Source organism: Pseudopodoces humilis, chromosome 9 (assembly GCF_049639895.1).
Source record: "Pseudopodoces humilis isolate 2021_Gansu_Grassland_sample_001 chromosome 9, ASM4963989v1, whole genome shotgun sequence".
Taxonomy (NCBI): Eukaryota; Metazoa; Chordata; class Aves; order Passeriformes; family Paridae; genus Pseudopodoces; species Pseudopodoces humilis.
Window position 1 is genome coordinate 26,857,026 of NC_142208.1, and position 20,125 is coordinate 26,877,150.

Below are 20,125 nucleotides of genomic sequence, written 5' to 3' on the forward strand. Positions count from 1 at the left end.
GTGAATATGGAGCTCAAATTGCAATCCACAAATACTGACATTAGGAATATGGTTGGAATCATTATCTTGTTAGTGCTCGTTCCTGATTGCAGATGTTGCATTATTTATGGTATGTAATACTGAATAAATCTCCAATTTCTGTAATACTTAAGCAAATAGGGCTGGATTCAAGTTGGTGTAGTAATAAGCAAAGGTGACACTTCAGCAGTAATTTAGATCTCATTATTCATCTCCACAGTTCCAGCAACGTGCTTGGCACATAACTAACAGATAAACTGAGATATGGGCTGCTGGGATTTTGGAATCTAATTAGATTGTCAAGAGAGATGGAACTCTGGATTCAATGGACAGCTGTTGCTATCCAGTGTAACTACAGGCTTCTTGCTTTTTGTTTTTTGAGGGGGGAAAAATGCAGAGCAGTAACTATTTTGGAATATTTTAGAAAAAGGAAAGAACAACTGAATTTTCAAACCCATCCTATTCTTTTTCTCTGTCTGATTAACTGAGACTATTATTATTATATAATTACAAGACACTGACAAGTTGTGATCACAATATGGATTTTTATGAAGTTACCAAGGATTTGTACTGGAATTATCAAATGTCTCTTTTGGGAGCCATTGTGTGGGGTTGATATTTCTTTGAGCCCAGTTTGGATGTGGGTGAGCTGCTGGAGCCAAAACAGCTGCTGGGGATGGACACATGGCCCCTGCGCTCCTGGAGCAATATGATGTTAGAAAAATTGCTTTCAGAGGAGAAAAGAGTTACTAAACCTCCCAAACTTGTGCTTTTAAATGTGGTATGTTTGCTTTTTTTGTATCTGTCAGAGTGCAGGGAGGAAGGGGGAAATAAGGTAGTGGCTGATGACTGTGAGCAGAGGTTGTTGCTGGTGGAAGTTTTATCAAATTTAACACTGGTTTGTGTGTTGCAACACGTCTTCAGGGGATGGACTTGAGGGGGAAAAACATTTCTAATTAGACCCATAAGGGAAAAGTGATTCATTCAAATAAATCTGTCCTAAGTTCTTGGGTGGTTTTCTTCTTTCTACAGGGTCTTTTATCCAGCCTTGTCAAACTGACTAGTTTAACATTGGCCAGGAACTGCTTCCAGTCCTATCCTGTGGGTGGCCCGTCCCAGTTCTCCACAATCTACTCTCTCAATATGGAGCACAACCGCATCAATAAAATCCCCTTTGGAATTTTCTCTAGAGCTAAAGTATTAAGTAAGCTGAACATGAAGGTGAGGCACAGAAACATGCTACTGTGTAAAATCAATGAGAAGCACTGTTTGCTGCTCTGTGAATTCTGGCAGACTTAATAATGTAAGGAATGAATTTATCACGCTGAAGTGGATGCTGCTGCTGTCACATATATAAATAATTCTGTATTAGTCTAAAATTGTGCTATCAAGATGTTACTAATTTGTCTTTATGTTTGTTAGTAAAGATTTTGGCACATTTGCTAGAGTTTGAACAATGAAAATAAGAAAGCTGGCTGCAAAGTTCTTGAATATCCACATGGGACACAAACATGTAGATTAGCTTATTCTCCCTCAGACACTGTTACAGTTTACATTATAAAGAGAATTATGTAAAATAATTTTTATTAATCTAGTATTTCAAAACCTAAGTCTAGAGACTTTCGGCAGTGAAAAAGAACTTTCAAGTGTGCTAATACAGTTAAAGTAGGGAAAATAGATGATATTTTTCTATGAACAGATTTATTTCAAGAAATGCTTGAGCAGTAGCTAAGCTCAGCTACTGTTTTAGAATACAGTTTGACACAAATGAATCCTCAATTTGCATTAAGTCCAGTTTTTATCATATACCCATTTTTAACTTTGCCTGTTTACCAGAGATTTGTATGACCATTTTTTAAAACATTTTGTGGTGTCTGGTCTAAATCAAATATTGTAGAACTATTTTGAGCAGTAGCATGTTCAGAGCAATTTCAGATGCTTTTACTCTTGGCCATTAAGTATATGGGAGTTTTGGGTTTTGGAGTTTTTTTTATTTTTTTCGGTTGTGGGTTTGGTGGGTTTTTTTCTCCTCAGCAGAGTTTGGTGTGTGGGTTCTGGTGGGTTTTATTAGTGGTGTTTATTCTCTTGATCGGTTTGTTTGGATTTTTTTTTTAAACTCCATATTTTTTAGGATTCAAACATTTGGTGATAGCACCTTTGTAAGTTGCAGTGAACTTTCTGTTCTTTTCTTGAACCCACCATCCATTGTATTCAGCGGAAATAGAACAAAAAATTGTTTTAACCACTTGGTGGGATCTTGAGAATTATGTGCTTCTAATTTTTCCACTTCAGTTCATATTAGTAACAGAGAGTTAATTCTGTAACTCTAGATTGGTACCACTAATATTTGGTGTAATTTGAAAAAAATTGTCCAGTAGCCAACATTTTATTCTTCTTATTTCATTATTGACAATGTTGTTATGAAGTATTTCTGTTAGCAGTTTGTTTAATCTGTCAGATGCCTTCCCAGCTTCTTGCAAGGGCAGACCCTAAATGTTTGATATGTTAAATCACAGGACAATCAGCTGACATCTCTCCCCCTGGACTTTGGGACTTGGACAAGTATGGTAGAACTGAACTTAGCGACTAACCAGCTCACAAAAATCCCTGAGGATGTATCTGGGCTTGTTTCTCTTGAGGTGAGAAGAGTATAAAGGGTATAAATTAACAGCTAAGTGTTGCTTGCAATATAGGGATTCTCCACTTCAGGTTTAAGTAATGTTACTTTTGGGTCAAATGAAGCTAAATAAAGACGTGTGTCTGTGCTGTTAAATCCCCTGTTGCATGTTTGTGGCTGTTGTCAGTGGCTTTTGAATGTTGTTCTTTAGGCTCTTGATGAATGTGCACAGGTATAGTATGAGTATGTACAGCTATAGTTTCAGCCAGGTACAAAGAAAATTGTTCTCTTCACGAATTAGTGTTGTAAATGCAATGTTGCTGAACTTGGTTCAGTTCCTGGAGACCAGCATGGAAGCAGCAGAGATCAGAAAAACATAATTAAATATTTGACAGCTGGGGGTGGCTTGAGCTCTGTGAACCTTGTAGGCAGACAGGTGGGAATTCTCAGCCTTTGAGGGGGAGGAACTTGTAGGTTAAAAGCATGAGCTAAACCTGCTCTGTCCCCTCATCCTGTTTCTCAGGGTACCATCAGCAGAGACAAATTATTGCCTTGGAGGGACATAAAGATAGAGGTACTTGTTTGGGCAGTTGAGGGGACTGTGTAGGCTCTGTGAGTTGCTGGGAAAAATTTGTTAAAGAACTGTAACAAATGCCATATTTGAAATTGCAAATTTCCAGTGTGGCTTCTTCTGTGAATATTTAATTATTTCTGTAGTGTGGGGCAAAAATTATAACAGAGTAATGGTTACTTAATAGTCTAGTTCCCTTTTAAGTTAAGGCTGTTGTTGATATGATTGGGAAATTAGTAACCTCTGACAGCTGGGTTTGCTGGTGGTCTGTCGGCTGCTGAAGCTGGAGAGCTGCTTGGTCTGCTGACCTGTTACCACTGTGTTTCTCTGTAATTAAAAAATCAAATACAAAGGGCTGTTTGGGCGGTGTTTACACAAAAGTGAGGGTTCCCACAGCAGTGCTAAGTCAGCTGCATTGCACGTAGGTAATATTGTCTGTTCCTGCTTTTGTTTCTTGATACGCGATTATAACATTACTGTTCTCACTGCTCTGTGCATGTCGTAGTGCATAAACGAAGGTCACTGCATAAATGCTGCTTGTGCTAATCCTCTTGCACTGGCTTTTTTTCACTTTGATTTTCACTTTGATTCTCACCAAGTCTTTATTTTGTTCCTGCCTGTGGTGTTTTCACATGGCATGAAGCCAGTGAGAGTCGGGATTATCGGTAGAAGACAGGCACTTACAACCTTGGCTGGTTGTGTGTGGCTGGCACAAGGGTCCACACTGGCTCCTCTTTCACATCCTCATGTTTCATGTAGATCTTAAAGAACTAGATAATAATAGCATTGTTTAATCAGTAATTAATTACCTGAATACTCAAGGTGCTCTTATGAGGCTTGATTACTTCCAAGAACTGCAGGGTTTCTCTGGAGGAAAAATGGTATATTAGTGTAACCCCTGGTAACTTCCCTGTGGAGTAATGAATAACTCTGTTAACTGACCCTGCAAATAAGGATACACTTCTTGAACCTGGGGTATTTATAATGCAACTCAGAAGGGAGCAGAAAAACAGGAGGACAGCACTGTAGTAGGTGTGGGTGTGTGATGGTAGCCCGTTTTGGAAAGCCAGTGTTCTGCTTGGGTGCTCCCATCTGTGTGTTTATTTGCTGCTGCTCCTAACCAAAGTGGCATAGGGAGGGGAGGAAGTACTAAGCTTTTTAAGGAGAATTTGGCAAGCGCAGCAAATAATGTAAAAACATGATTATGAGATGGCTATAAGGAAGCATAACAAAAATGATAGGCAAAATCAGGAAGAAATTGTTTTTCTTTGGTAATTTGAAGAAATAAAGTTTCTATTGTTTTTGCTTTGCATTTATTATTGCATAAAATAATATTTGAAAGCAGTATATCCTTGTATATATACATTATATACAATTGTATATATTTGTATCATTAAAACTTGGAAAAAAAAGTTAAATCACTGACTTGTTTTATTTTTAATAAATTTTCAACTACTCCTGTATTGTAAATGTATGCTAATGTTGTAATTTCATTGCTTGAAAATATTAAAAAAAAATGTATCTAAATCTGTTATGTACTCACTGTGTTGCTGAAATTCTGTTTGGTTCTTGTTTTGTTTTTGAGGTTCTTATCTTGTCAAACAATCTCCTAAAGAAACTTCCCCATGGAATTGGAAATCTGCGGAAACTCCGAGAGTTAGATCTAGAGGAAAACAAACTGGAATCCTTGCCAAATGAAATAGCTTACCTCAAGGATCTGCAGGTGAAACAATAATTGGTTGTGATAAACATCTTAATGTCCTTTATTTACACCATGTTGATTTAATTGCAGCTTGTTGGATGAGTGGAAGCTATTTGAGACTGGACATAGAAACAAAAGAGTCTTGTGCAACTTCATCCACAATTAGTCCCCATTAACTGTTCCCCAGCTTTATTAGTTAATACTCAACAAAAAAATTTTGAAGCTTTTAACTGTTGTACCTTGAGTGCAGTACCACCCCAGGAATTATTTCAGTCACACTCATGAAATCTTCAATGTTTAGGCATGTGTTTTGTTAGACACCTTTTTATTTTTACATCCAGTGATGCTTAATAGAGATTTGAAATGTTGTTGAATGATTGAAATTTTTCTTGTTCAAATTCAGGGGAGCAGAATCCATTGATTTGTCAGCTACATATCTTGTTATTTGCTGTCATTCCAAGCAAAACTCGTTAAGTTAATTTGTAAAAATGTGTTTTTCCCTTAGAAATTGGTTCTGACTAACAATCAGCTGACCACCCTTCCCAGAGGAATCGGTCACCTTACCAATCTGACGCACCTTGGGCTTGGAGAGAACCTTCTCACACACCTTCCTGAGGAAATTGGTAAGATCCCATGGTCTGATTTGATGCAGTGTGTCTGGGCAAAGCACATATCATAGCCAGCTACTCTGCTCATCAGTAAAAGCCACAAAATTAATTTGAAACTTCTAAATATGTACAGCCTGATGTAAAGTATGTGCCACAGGAACAGCACTGGAGTGTACAATCTTTATCTTGCTGAACTGCAGCGGAAAGGATGCACTATTTTCTTTCAGTTCAGCTGCAGAAAGCTGCTGAACACACACCAACTTGTAATGGTGACATTCCTTATCTCCAAATTCTCCCACAATTTTTGTGTTATCCATGACTCAACTTCACGAATCTATTCTTAGAGAAAAGAAGTGCACTGATCCTGCTGTAATGCCATGGTGTAGACAAACCCCTTGTGTAAGGTGTAGACTGCTAAAGCAAATGTTCTTCTTGATAGTCCTTCTGCACCTGCTTTTGTGTATAGGCCCTCATATTGTTTTTCACCTTGATGGGGTTAGAAAAGGAAGTGGAGGAAATCTACAGAAGGAAAGAAAGGGATAGGATTTTTTTTTTTTGGCCTACCTGAGACATTCAGACTAGGTGAGTTTCAGAGCATCTGAAACTGAGAGCTCATGTTTCTTCTATAATTGGTCTCCACAGTATTAGTCCAGAGTATGATTCTGAAGACTTAAGTTAAAGTCTTATAGTTTGGGCTTATTATGGAGGAAAAAATGATGGGACAAACTACACCAAGCAAAATGTAGTCAGAAACAGTGATGTGCAGATGAAGGTGGCGTGGTCTGTCTCTCGCATCGTCTTTGGTGAGGAGCCATTACAGCTGCTCATCTTGTATGTGCCACAATGTGAGAAAAAATTAAAATAATCTGAACCCAAAGCTTTGTAATTTATAAGCTAATGGAGAGATTTTGGATGCTGTGGAATTAAAATAATTAAGAACATTTAAAATGCCATTGTAGGAGTACAGCTTGTTTAACAAAGCTGGTTGTCTTCACAGATGAGAGAATAGTTACTTATTGTCAGGTGTGACTGTTTCATGTATCATGCTATCAACTGTTTCTCATCATTTTTTCTATAGCTTCTCCTTTTAGTTGGTTTTCCATGCCATGAGTCCTGCCTACTGCTTTCACTTATGAAATATTAAATACTCTCTTAGGCTATAGGAGATGTTTATGGTATAAAAGATTGGAAGGTGGGGAATATTTTGGGGAAGACTAATATGTTTTTGAAAGGAGGAATGGAAGTCTTAAAAAGAAATTAATCTGTTTTCCAGCTTCTGGTTAACTTGTATTGCAATATCTGTAGTAGAGGCAAACTGTAAAATTTGAATTCAGGAAAAAATTTTCACACTTGTTAGTTCCATTTAATAAATTCATAAGTTAATCTTTCTGTGCAGAGAAGTCACACTCTTCTGCTTTTTTCCTGTGGCACATGGCAGTTATGGCTTCGGGTCTTTAATTTATAGATTCTAATTACATGAAAGGAATGACATAGATATTTTTAAAGAGAGAATAGATCCTGTATGGTGTAAGTATTTCCTAGGTACTTTTGACTAGATAGCTGTTCCATGTTGCCTGTACTTGCATAGCTCTTGAATGGCTAAGGTGAAGTCCCTCTCAGTTCTTTTATTCTCTCTATTTGCAGTTCATTTATTATTTAAAGGAGATGCACTAACCTCCTAAAGGAAACAAAATCATGCTGATTCTTGCTTAGGTACTGCTGAATAGAACTTGCAGTGCTTGAGAACAGGAATCTCACTTACTCAAGGTTCTGTATAGGAAAGAGTCTTGAAGTGTACTTAGAGCTTCTGTCTTAAAGTTATAAACTTCATGAATCGGAGAGATACTACTACTAGTTATTATTTTATTTTAACCAGGTACACTGGAGAATCTGGAAGAACTGTATTTGAATGACAACCCCAATCTGCACAGCCTTCCCTTTGAGCTGGCTCTTTGCAGCAAACTGTCAATAATGAGTATTGAGAACTGCCCGCTCAGCCACCTTCCACCTCAGATTGTTGCAGGAGGACCCTCCTTCATCATTCAGTTCCTAAAAATGCAGGGACCATATCGTGCCATGGTCTGATGCTCATTGACTTGTCCAATACACTGTACAAAATACAAACTGCATTAATGTTGTAATTGTCTGTATATGTATATATAATATAATATATGTGGTTTATATTATATTATATATATATAAATATATAAATAATATAAAAAGGCAAATTTAAGACTGCATTATGTGTTTCTGCTAATAGAGGAATCATAGCCATTTAGATTTTTTTTTTTTATTCTGTAAAAATGCTTGTCTAAGTTTTCTTTGCTGATCTTGATGGAAGTTATCTGAATAATCTGAAAATGCCAGTTCATTTGAAGCAATTGCCAATGAACTCAAAGTTGAAATTTAAGGGACAAAACCAGTTTTGCTTAGATTTACTTTCAGTTAAGAGAAATGTATAACCTTTATATAATGAACTTTTCTGTTTTCCTCACACCCCCCCCTTTTTTTGGTTTCAAAACCTGAAAGGGTCACGTGCCCTGAAGATGGGATTTTCTTTTAACTTATTTTGAGATTTGAAGCAAATGGTGTTTTTATATTGTTTACAGTCAGAGTAAATCACTGGATTTTGTTTTATTCTGATTTGCTCTGTTTTAATCAATCATATCTAGAATTTGTATGCCTCTGCTGATGAATTTTTATCAACCAGTTTGTATACTAAAAACATACTCATCAGAACAACTGGCAGGTGAAAAGGATGCAGTCAAAACAAAAAGAAAAGAAAAAAAAAGCTTGAATTCCTTTAAGTCTTGCTTCCCTGAGTTATCAGTTGCAGGCATAACATATCTGAACTGAGCCTTTTGCGTTTGGTCTTTTCTAGCACAAGTAAACCTTTTCAGATTGGTAAAAATGTGGAGTATCCTCAGTGAAGAGCGGTTTTCATTGTGTGAAGTAACAAGTCCATGAGGTCTAACAGTACAGTTATGTGACAAGGAAATAATATATATGTACATTTTTATTACAATGTTGAGTCATAAACTACAACGGGAAATTTTAAGGATTCCTTATAGACCTTGTACAATAAATGAATGTGTCTTACTTTTAAACACTGCAATATATGTAAGTTTTAAGGTTGGTTAACAATGTACTATGGTTTTATATCTTGACTTGCCTTGTACCTCCTTCCATTATGGAACTTCTGTGTCCAAGCACAATATCTTCACACTGTGCTGTTTTGCTGCTGAACTAAATGCACTTTTCCCCACAGCTGGGGCACTTGCTTCAAAATATTCAGTTCAGTATCTTGATTATTCCTTTTTAACTTCATCCTATCTGTTTCAGTATTAAACCGATCTATTAAAAAAGAGGCACCTTTTTCATTTGTGCAGAGATGTTGGTAGCTCAAGAGAAGCACTGTAAGTAGTGGACGTTGAATTTTATCATTAATTTCTTGGCTGTTTAGAAGGTAGAAGATGCTTCACGGAGATTTACACTATTGCTGCACTTGCAGGGCCAGTTGTCCTTTTTCAGGAGGGTAAGAACTTGAGGCAGTCGCATTCCATGGTTACCCAAGAACTGTTCAGTTTATATTCACTGGAATTGCTGCTGGTGTGGTGTGACTTACAGGACTGTACCTTTTTGCACAAAATCAAATCAGTGGATGCCATGGGAAATCTGTTTGACATGCAGAAGTTCGGGAATATTATTTCTGGCTTTCAGGTGTGCTTATTTAGACATATTTCCTTGATCTAGTTGCAATTTGTTTTGTTGTATGTCTTTTCATTAACAAGGAGTAAGTTTTAAATGGAAGGCAGGTGGAGATATAAAACCTTAGAGGGCTTAAACATGCTGTAAAACTATTGTAGATGTCACTGGATTTTACTAAGTAATGTTCTGTTCTCTCTCACACACTCTCTCTGTTGTTCCCCCCCTTCCCATTTTTTCTTTTTTACATCTACTGTAGCTTTTCAGTTTAGACTTTAGTTTATAAAAGGCTAGTTCCTTACAGTTCTGCTTGAGTTAATCTTTCTCAGCACTAAGGTGTTAAAATAGGAAGATGCTGAAATGCTTAGTATCAAGACTGTAATCTAAGTTCTGAATATACTACAAAGTCTGTGTTTGTGCCCTCAGGTCACTAAGGGGGAAACTGGTTTGATTAATATGGTTCCTTAAAGCAAAAGCGGCGACCCCTTGTGTTTCCAAATGTCTTGGTCTTATTCCTTGTCTGCTCCTCAATCCCGTTTTTATAAGAGTTCAAGGGATTGAATTTGTTTAGTTTGTAAATATGTTGATTATTCACCTTGTTAAGGTACATGGTTAATGACTGTATGATTGGAGCTGACCCACTCTCACATAAATTCCTGTGGAGAAGTTGGCTTCCAAAATAGTGCTCGTTACACTCACTTAAAAACAAACTATTCTTTTCAGTACACTTACAGGAATAAATAAAGCTATGTTTTAATTCATTACTATATTAAAAACAAGATATTTTTTTCCAACTATCTTTGTACTAGTATGGTTGTTGCAATGCCAGATAATCCTGAGCCCTGTTTTAGGAGTTTAATTTTATACACTTTGAGGTGAATGCTTATTTTTTCAGTGTCTCAAGGGAGATTTGAGTAAGAGGAGTGTGAGAGAAGTTCTGGTACAGGAGAAATCAAGTCAAAAGAATTAGAAAAGTTCTTTAAAATTATCCAGAAGTTTAAGTATTAATTATCTGGCACAGATTGGGAAGGCATGCATATAAATCCATATAAGTATAATACATGGATTTATAGCCAGATCTGTACATAGAGCCATAGAAATCCAGCTGTTTTAATCATTCAAAATTGTCTTACCTCCTGAAATAACAGACTTTTACATTTCCCAGGGTGCTGGTTTGTAAACTGCTGTAGTTTCTAAATGGTATTATTGCCTGGTGACATTCACGTGAACACACATACTGGCTTACACAAGAATTTTATTTGCCCTAATCAGTTAAAGTATGAATGGAAAGAACTTCATTCTGAGAACTGTATGTATACATAAATACAAAAATGTATTTGTGTATCTATATATGTATGAAAGCATAGATGAGGTGGAGAAATAAATTATTTAGAGCATTTTTGAAAATAAGATTGAGAAACAAGTGATTCCCAAATACTTGTATTAAATGTTAATCCTCCTTGCTATACTGAGGGAACTAATTTAGAACAGTTATTGAAAAATGTGACAATCTTTACTTAAGTTGAAAAATCATGACCTTGTTTGCTTGTCCATAGCCGAAATACCAATTTTATATGTGTCTGTGCCTGTTTATGTACATACTCACGCCCCATAGACACTATCCTGAATCATGCCTTGATTGAAAAATGCTAAACTAGTATAGACTATGTAGTATTATGGAAGTCTGGAAAAGTATAAAGCAGATCAGAGTTTTGCTAATCCATGAAAAGGAGGAACAGTTGCTGTTGTGACTCATGTTGGTCACATACTGCATTTTAATTTACTAAATAGGGATTTTTTGATAATTCTTCGCAAAAGTTTTTTTAACATAAGCCTGTTAAAGTTGTGTCTCTCACTGTCCCATATCCAAGTTTGTCACCAAAATTGTCTGATATAAGTGCAGTGGAAATGCTGCTTGTAAAGTTGGGTCACGCAGTTGTATAATTGGGACTTTTCATTTTGGCAGATGCCAATGGAAATGTTGGCCTCCAAGCACCCTTTTTAGAAAGATTTGGATTGTAGAATATTTGCTTCAGTGCCTCACCTTGATTTAGTATTTTTAGGAATGTGCTTGTTAAGACATCTTGAAGATTGTGTTTGCTCATGTACATGATTCAGACAATTAGTACTTAGATTGTCTCTCTGGTTAGTGTTTGAACCCATTGTGTCAGCTGGAATTTGAGTGTTATCTTCAATCCTCAGAGTTTGAGAAATATCTTTTATTTAACAATTAGAAAACTTTGAGGTTATTTTTTCTCCCTTTTTTTTTTCTTTTTTTTTTTTTTATCCAAAAATAAATTAAACTTCTGAATCAGCACAAATCCATATCAGGAGACTTTTCATATCTGGATGCAACGAAGAATTTTCCTATCAGTGTCACACCTCAGTTGTATCAAGTAGACAGGCCAGAATAACTTCTAGTTGGGAATGTGCAGTTGGTGGTTATTTGCACAACACAAACTTCGAGGCACAGTAAGGATGATTACAAGTTATAGGATCTATGAATGGGTTTGTTTTTTGATTAGCAAATATAAAAAAATTATGTTTACTATTATTCTGATTTAGATCTTAACCAGGACTGCACAGGACCTTTGCTGTGGAAAAATATCAGACCACACTAATTTTGTGGTTAAAAGCTAAGTGAGAGTGTAAACAGTCTACAAAAAATGTACTTTTAATTCAAATTATTGTAATGTTGTTATGTCTATATAAAAGATTGCCTTGCTTTTTTATAAGAGTCATTCTGTATCAATGTATTCATTATAAATAGTATATTTGTAAATAAGCTGCCACTGAGTCTTTTCAAAATTTTCTAGTATTTCTAGTCTGACATTAACCTGGATGTAAGTCTACTTTTGCAGCACCTCAAATTATTAAGAACTGCGTTCTCATTATATACTTACCACTCCTCAAAAGATCTCAAAATATAGATTTTCATGTAGAGCAATTACAGGAAACTTCGAAAGTTGGATGATAGTAACTTCTTTGCTCAGAGTTATATAGATTGGAGACCTTCTGTAAAGCAAAGGTTGGTAAAAAATTTTATATTAATTTTGTTATGGTTTAGTAGGGCATGTAGTAAAAAAATCCTACATCTTTCTCTCTGATGGGGAAAATAAATCTTGGATTTTAGTGAAAAATGCATTTCAGCAGCAACAAAATTAAAGTAGGTATAGAATTACAGTACCTAAAAGACAGACACCAGCATTTAATCTTCAGGTTTAATAAAAGACCGTATTACAGCCAAACTGCCATGGCACTGTTTAAACTGATATCTTCCATCTCTGTGGAGCTCATTGCACAGACTGCTTCAAGAAAGTCATGCTTACATCGTGCCCTACAAACAAACAAAAAGCCAGTGTCCTTGGAAGTCAGCATAGAAAGACCTCAGGAGTTTGGACATGAGGAAGGAGGAGGAGGACTGTAGCTGGTCGCTTACAAAAGCTGGAACCAGCTCTCATGGTGTGCAGCAGTCACTTGTGCTGTGGAGAGTGCTTCTGTCATTTCATCAGGCCCCTGCTAATAAAAATCAGTACAGGGTCTGATCAGAATACCTAAATTTTGGTCTTTGAGGTGAGTCAGTCCCTGTAACTGTAAGTGATCTGAGAATCTGAAAACAAGCCAGTCTCCTCAGCAGCATGGCAGTCCTGTGCTGTGATGCTGGACCACCTGCCATCCACTCCTGCAGTTGTGCAGAACAGGATGTGCAGTTCCACCATTTGAAGGGCTTGCAAAAAGGAAACAGCATCTTCATCACTGCTTTTAGTAGCCTTGATAGATGAAGCAAAATCACAGAAGAAACTTTATTTTTTTATTTTTTTTTTTTTTTTTTTATTTTACATCTCTGTGTATTTCTGGCCTCTGCAACATCCTGTGTCTAATAATTCTACAATATAATTATGTGCTGGATGAAAAAGCACTTCCTTTTGTTTGTTTTGAACCATCCAACCTTATTTCATTTGGTAACTCCTAGTTCTTATAGAACTAGAAATTCATGAACAGTTTTTTTCCTGTTCATCTGCTTTTTACCACTTTTGAAGATTTTGGGTTTATTTTCATGAATGGCAGCATGGAGTTCTAGTTTTTTAGCTTCTCTTCAAATTAACCCTCTTCCATTTTCTGATAATCCTTGCTGCCTTCCTCTGTGGTTTTCTAGTCCCAGCTCTGAGTCTTTTTCCTAGTTCGTGGCCTTTAGCAACCTCTTCTGATTTGTTGTGTACTTCTGCTTTGTGAAATAAAAGTACTGTACTTCTGTTATGAAAATTAAAGTGGAGTGGATGATAAAGTTTAGTACTAAGATCTGATGAGGAATAATCCCACTAGGCAAGGATCAGATTGGATTTATGCTTCAAATGCAGGCCACCCTCTGCCATAATTAGTTGTTTCCTCTGATTGGCTATAACTTCATAGTCTTCCATCATCTCTTGCAACTAGGTATAAAAAACAGAATTAATATCAATTTAAATTCTTATGCTAATTTAAATAATGCCAGGATTTAAAATCCTTTCTTCATGCTAGTAGCAGTTAATTGTTTTGGAAGATGTGACTTTTGAATATTTCAGCTGACCTCTTTAAACTTTCAAAGCCCAACATTTTCTGAAAATACTGGAAAATTTCTGTTAGTATGTTCTTTTGGACGAGAAATTGGAGACTGCACTGGTTGGGTTTTATTTTCTTCAGTGAAGTCTTTGTAGAAAGCTACATAAGAAATTCTCATAGTTAAAAACGAGAGAAGAAAAGGGATCTTCCCTGACCCTTCCATGACAGGGAGCATCCTGCCAGCAATTGGTGTCAGTCAGGGCTTGCCAGCCACCTGGACCGGGGGAACCTGCTGCTTGTGACCGCTTTTTGTTCAGATGGTTGAAGTGAGCGGCCCCAGATGAGCCTGGCCTCAAGAACTATGCTATTTGTCTCTAATTGAGTGAAAAGTGAAGAATGTGTCTTGTTTCCACCTCCCCATGTCCTTAAGGCTGTACAAAAGGCCTCAGAAATATGCAGACGGTGTCTTGTGTGTCTGTGGCGAGACAAACAGATGACACAATTGTGCGATTAATCCAGCCCAAGTGCTTCAGGATACCCAGTGTCCCAGCTCTGCTCTCCAGTGACAGGTCCTGCTCTCCACTGGTGGGAGCTGAGCATTTTGGATACCCACTGTATGCTTTTTAGTGTACAAATACTGCATAAAATCTGAACGCTTGGCAGCTCTACAGAGCATACCTGGTGCTCTGAACTCTTTGTCATGGCCATGGTAGAAAAAAAGGTGTTAGATGGCTAGAGATGGTTAGCTTTGATACAACTGGAACAGGCTGAGTGCCTTGAAAACTAATTTGTTTCATTTTCACAATCCATCTCCGTCAAATAAAATACATCATCTCTTCCTTCAACCCTTGCCTCACTTCGGATGGTAAGAGTGGGAGATAATTTGATTACCAAGATCAAATGATGATGTTTTAGAGGAGGAGCCATCTGGAGTTTCTGAGTGAGCAGCTGGCAGCCTGGGCTGCACAGTTAATGATCTGACTGTGTGCCTTGCAACTATTTTATTTCTCTTCAAAACCTTTTAAGAGTCTTTAGAGATCAATCTGACCCACTGCCTCCAAGTAAGATGCTATCTGCAAAATTACAGACAAGTGTTTCCTTTTAAAAGGTCTTTCCACAACACCCTATTTTTTCTTTCTATTAGTAAAGTACTTCTTTGTTAAGACTCATAATGAATCCATAATTTGCTGTAGTTTGGTACTTGGCTTTGCTTGACCTAGTAGTAGCTGGTTTGCATTTTGTCCTGCATTATTACAGCTGTACTGCCTGAAGTGATTTTCAAACTTCATGTGCTTGGTTTTAATGGAAATACATTTTTTCCTTGAAAATCTTAAGAGGTTGTTTGAAAACAGCCATGGTAAAGACAGTGCAGTAAAACTCTTCTCTCCATATGACCCAAGGTTTTTGGATGCCCTTTATTTTTTTTTGGTTGTTGCCAAGTAATGTTAACTGAGTGGGAAGTTATAACTAGCTTAGAATTATCTATGCTTGCCAGAGCAGCAGTGGGCAAGAAATTTAACTACGTATGAGCTTCTGGTCAGTGAAGCAGCTCTGATTTCAGGCTTTTTAATCATCTCCACGTCAAGCACTTCTTTTTAGTCCTGCCAGGCATTTCCAGCCTCCCAAAAAGCCGCATCAGACAGTGCCATATGGTTCTGATGTGGGGGACCAGGAGAGAGTCCCAGTGGCACCAGGGAGTCAGAGGTTTGCCTGGAAAGCCTGAAAGGCACTGGAGGCAATTCCCTAAAAGCAAATTGAGCCAAATAGAGAGCGGGTGGTACCCTGCCAGCCTCTCCTGATTGATGCCATTGGTGGCCTAGGCTGCAGCGCCAGGCAGGAGAGCACAGCCAAGATTCTTGGGTCTGTGGCTCCACCAGATGGATGGTCCTGAGGTCAGGCCACTGCTTTTTCTGAAGAAGTTTTTGAAAGTTGGGGAGTGCTGATGTCACTTTAAAACAGAACCGTACGTGGAAGTAGCAGAGTCCCCCATAAGGAGGGGCTTCTCTAGCATTGCTTCTTTTTCCCCTGCAAGCTCTTCAACTTGTATCAAATCTGATCTCAGCCTCTCCACTTGTGATCTTCCCTGCCAACTCTCCTACTTCAGATTTCACTCTTCAGCCAGCATCCCCGTGTCCCCCACACTGTGCTGAGCTGATGTAAGTGGAGGAAGGTAGGGAGAGCAAAAAGATGGTGTAGGACCAGTGACTTCTGTCCCATGTACCTGTTGGTGCAGCCAGTTCTTCAGAACTTGCTTTGTATTGGTTATGACCCCCTTTTCTCCAGTTCTATTGCAGAATGGAAACACCAAAGAGAAAAACAGGATTTGAGAACAGATGGCTGGGAGAGTTAAAAAAGATAGATCAGCTGCACATGGCACAGCTGTGCATTGCTGTACAGCTTCTCTGTTGGCTCCTTGGACAGAGCCAGGTTTTTACATTGTGTCTCAGAGTGCCTGTAAAGAGATGGATGTCTGAGTACTTGCCAGATAAAAGATTTGGCTTGGGGTACATGTCAAGACTCAGAAAGGAATGAATTTTGATTAAATGGCAATTCTGTGGCCAATCTGTGCTCCAAACCGTTTAGGAATAAAGATGGATGGTTTAATTTTTGAAGTGACACAAAATGCTTAACAGTCCAGTAAAGAGTTCTGATATATGTGTAATGCTTAATAATATTAATCACTTTTGCTTTAGGAATACCCCCATGCTCTCACAGTTAAATTGTTAGTGAAGTATTAATAAAAAAATTTACATTCTCATTTCATAAAGACATGTAATTCCCATTTGTAAAAATGTACATTTTTAAAAGGTATTTGTTAAAGTTGGCACGATTGCTTTTTTACCATTTTTTGCCTTTTGCTCTGCTTAAGGAAAATTGGAATTGAATTGTAGTGAGGAACCAATGGTGATCTTCAGTGACTTCAACTCCAGAGGACTTTGCTGGCCTGGCAAGGTGTCCCAGTGCTTAGGGACACAGGGAATGCTCCTAGGAAGCATGTGAGCCTGGTGGTTGGGTGGGTAGGTCAGAAGGGCTCCTCAACAAAATGGTTTTGAGGTGCTGTCTGTTAAAGCCAGTTGCAGTAGCAGTGAGCTCCCTTTCCAAAGATTTGGGAGATATTTTTAGCCTAGCTAGAATGAAAGGGTGCTGAGATTTCAGTTGTGCTGTTTTCCTGTGCATTTCTGAGGCACTGGTACTACGCCTCTGGAAGTGCTTGGATGCTGTATGGCAATTTCCACTTTGTGGTTGTTGCCCAGCAAATGGTTTGGCCTCAAGAAGTGGAAAGAAGAGGTTCAGGGTGGGTTCAGTGCTCCCTGTCTGGGGAGCTCCAGTGTTTCTCATGGATTACTTTGCCTCTTGCTCCTCCTGCCCTTGTGTTTCACTGGGTCTGACAAGCTGGACAGCAGAATATGCATGAAGTAGCAGAGATTGCTCCTTTCCCTTCCCTCAGCTGTGGCTCCCATCGGTTTTTCTTGGAGTGGCAGAGGGAGTGGCTCACTGCTACTGCAACTGTTAAAGACATCAAGCCTTGTGAAAATGGGGATGGTGTCCTGTGTTGATGGGACCACTGACCTGCTGTATCCTTCATCAAAGTGCAGAGACAAAGCTGTGGCAGAAGAATCTGCCGTTGTTCTGTTCAGGGTTGAAAATTACTTCAGGGAAAAAAAAAAAAAGTAAGAGTTTGCAGCAGCAGAGATTAATGCTTTCTGACATGTGCCTGGTTTTCTGTTACACTTCAGAGAACGACATGGATTGTTTTGCTCTTGAATTTTGTATGGCAAGAATTTCCCTTGGTACCTAGGATGCTTCCAGGGAAAAGGAAAATCTGAGTTGAAAAAGTGCAAGTGGAGATACACTGCTTCACTCAGCCTGCCTTCTCTAAGTGCTTTGTCCTCATTACACATTACCACCCTTGATTCCCAGATAGGATAAATGTTTCCTGGGGAGAGAGCCAGTTTGTATTGCTGAAAAGCAACTGACAGTGCTGAATAAGCAAATACATCAAAAGCTGGTGTTTAAACTTAATTTGAGCCTCTCAGGGATAAAACAAGTTGTACCTTGCTATCTGTAGCATCCCTATGCAATATTCCTGTGACTGTGCCTTGCAATCTGCAACATCCCTGTGCAATCTGCATAGGGGTAATTGTCTTGTAGGCAGTGTGGGAATGAGCACAGTAATGATGATGGATGCAGAATCTGCAAAGCACCGTGAGGATGGAAACTCTGGCCCTGGAGAGAGGAACCCTTCATCCTCCCTTCAGCCACCAGATGAAGATCATTCTGCTCTGGGTGTGGCTCACCTAGCTATCACCACACAGGCCAGGAAGGTGTTGGACCATGGAGCTGCTGGAGTTCAAATGTGGGGCAGCACTTGGCCCTGCCCTGGGGGTTGAACCTGCTGTGACCTCTCCCTTCTAGGTAGTCTCCCTGCAGAGACAGGTGCCCTCCCCTTCCCTCTCATGGAGCAGATTGTGTGCAAGCATTCCTGCCACGTTCAGGTGGGTGAACTGTGGCCAGGATATGGAAAGGAGGCCTGGTCTTGGTGGAACTTTCCCCTATGGCATGGCCTGATGGCATAGGGGCAGCACAGGGAGAAAGCAGCTCTGGAAAGCTGATGAAGGCAATCTCTCCCCAGCACCCCAGGTACTTGTATCACCCAGCTGCAGCCACAGTGAAGATTTTTTTCCTTGGAGGTACGTGTCCCTTTTCCACCTTTTTTCCTCTACTCACTGCACTGCTGGTTAACAATTCAGCTGAGGTGGGGAAGGAAGCCTCAACTTGGAAGGTCTCTGCACACCATGACATCTTTTCCTGGGGGCTTGGCTCAGCCTGTGCTGGGTTTGATTGCCAGACCTGGGTTTGCCCTGCTGTCTATGCTGCCTGTCCTCCGGGGAGCTGGGGCCATTCTGAGGAGAGGCTAGGGTGGGGGCAGAAGAACTGCGGCCTTGGGGAGGAATACAGGAACCTGTGGGCTACAGCAGGGACACAGCAGCATGGTGTGGGCTGTGTCCTCCATCTGGGAGGGGAGTCAGCCTGTGCAGAGCAGTGTTTATACAGGCCCATGATTGAGGACTGGGGGATTTGCAGGGCTCTGGATGCTGCCTGTGTTCTTTGTGTCCCCAGCTGAGGCAGCTGATCTGAGCAGGAAGAGCTGGTGCAAAGCACAGTCTCCTTCCAGAGCTGCTGCATTTCCTGGATGGCTCCTCAGTGTTTGTTATTTCCTTTTGCCACTAGATGGTGAAGTAAGGAATAAGGGAAAACAGGACGTCTCGCTGTGCTCCCCGGTGGCCTCCCTCCCTGTGAAACCACACTGACGTGCTCTGCTTTCTGGGAACCCAGCAATTTCAGGCAATTACTCCCTGGACATTTTATACAGCTCAGCCATCAAGAACTGCTGCTGCCACCCTGACTCTTTGATCTTTTTTAACTCCAGTGCTGTCACCCTGCCTTGATGTAGACATGGCAGGCTGTGTTAGACACAGAGGGCAAACCACAGGGAGGTGCTGAAAGCTGTCTCCTGCTGTGGCAATTTACTTTTGTCTGGTTTTTGAAGAGGGTGTATGATATGCTTCTCCTTTCCCAAGAGGACCTAAACCTGCTGTGAGACCCACACCTTGGCAGGTGGGAATTGCAATCACTGTGTGGCTGCTCTCTGTTGTGCCATCTCTTTTCAGAGCTTTTTGCTTCACTGGAAGCTTTGCTCTGGCTGTGCCGGAGGAGTTTGCTGGGGATGGGTGATGGACCGGAGAGTTACAGCCCACCTGGGGCACTCCTGCCTTCGCAAGAGGGATGGAATGAATGTTGATGACGCAGCCCCTGCCCCAGAGGAAGTGAAGTAGATGGTGGAGAACGGGGAGAGAAAGGGCAGATGCACACGTTTGGGCACTGGGGAGCAGAACTTGAAGGAATGAGTTACTCCTCAGCTGAGTAACTGAATGCCAGCGTCTCCCAGCTGGGAAATTAAATGTTTTAAAGGGATGCAGTCTAAATTTTGTCTTAAACATAGGCTGACTCTACTCATGAAGGGGAACTTGTTGAGCTGCAGAAACTTTATCGCTTTCATTAGGGAAGGTTATAAGCTGCCCAACCTTTCTGCTCTCTGGATACTGGCCTTGGTGCCAACTCTGCATGCCCAGGATGACCTGCTTTTCATACAGTCATAGAATGGTTTGGGTTGGAACACATTTTAAAGGTCATCTAGTCCAATCCAACTCCCCTGCAATGAGCTTCAACTAGATCAGGTTGCTCGGTGCCCCAGCTAACCTGACCATGAACACTTTTAGGAATGGGGCATCAGCCACCTCTTGGGGCGAGCTGTTGCAGTGCAGGCTTGGAGAGCCATTCCCTTTGTGACTGGCTGGAACACT

The 20,125-nt window shown here is 39.7% G+C and overlaps 1 protein-coding gene across 5 annotated transcripts in view; it reads left to right on the forward strand.

The window, feature by feature from the left end:
- The window catches only part of SHOC2 (SHOC2 leucine rich repeat scaffold protein), a 61,877-nt gene extending 52,353 nt beyond the window's left edge, over positions 1–9,524 (forward strand). For all 5 annotated transcript variants that reach the window (XM_005520733.3, XM_088059600.1, XM_088059602.1 and 2 more), the window contains exons 5-9: positions 1,051–1,239; positions 2,535–2,657; positions 4,792–4,929; positions 5,414–5,531; positions 7,393–9,524. In XM_005520733.3, the coding sequence (XP_005520790.2) occupies positions 1,051–1,239; positions 2,535–2,657; positions 4,792–4,929; positions 5,414–5,531; positions 7,393–7,601 (777 nt within the window). In that variant the 3' untranslated portion in view covers positions 7,602–9,524. The remainder of the gene's footprint in view (positions 1–1,050; positions 1,240–2,534; positions 2,658–4,791; positions 4,930–5,413; positions 5,532–7,392) is intronic.
- Positions 9,525–20,125: the final 10,601 nt, after the last annotated feature.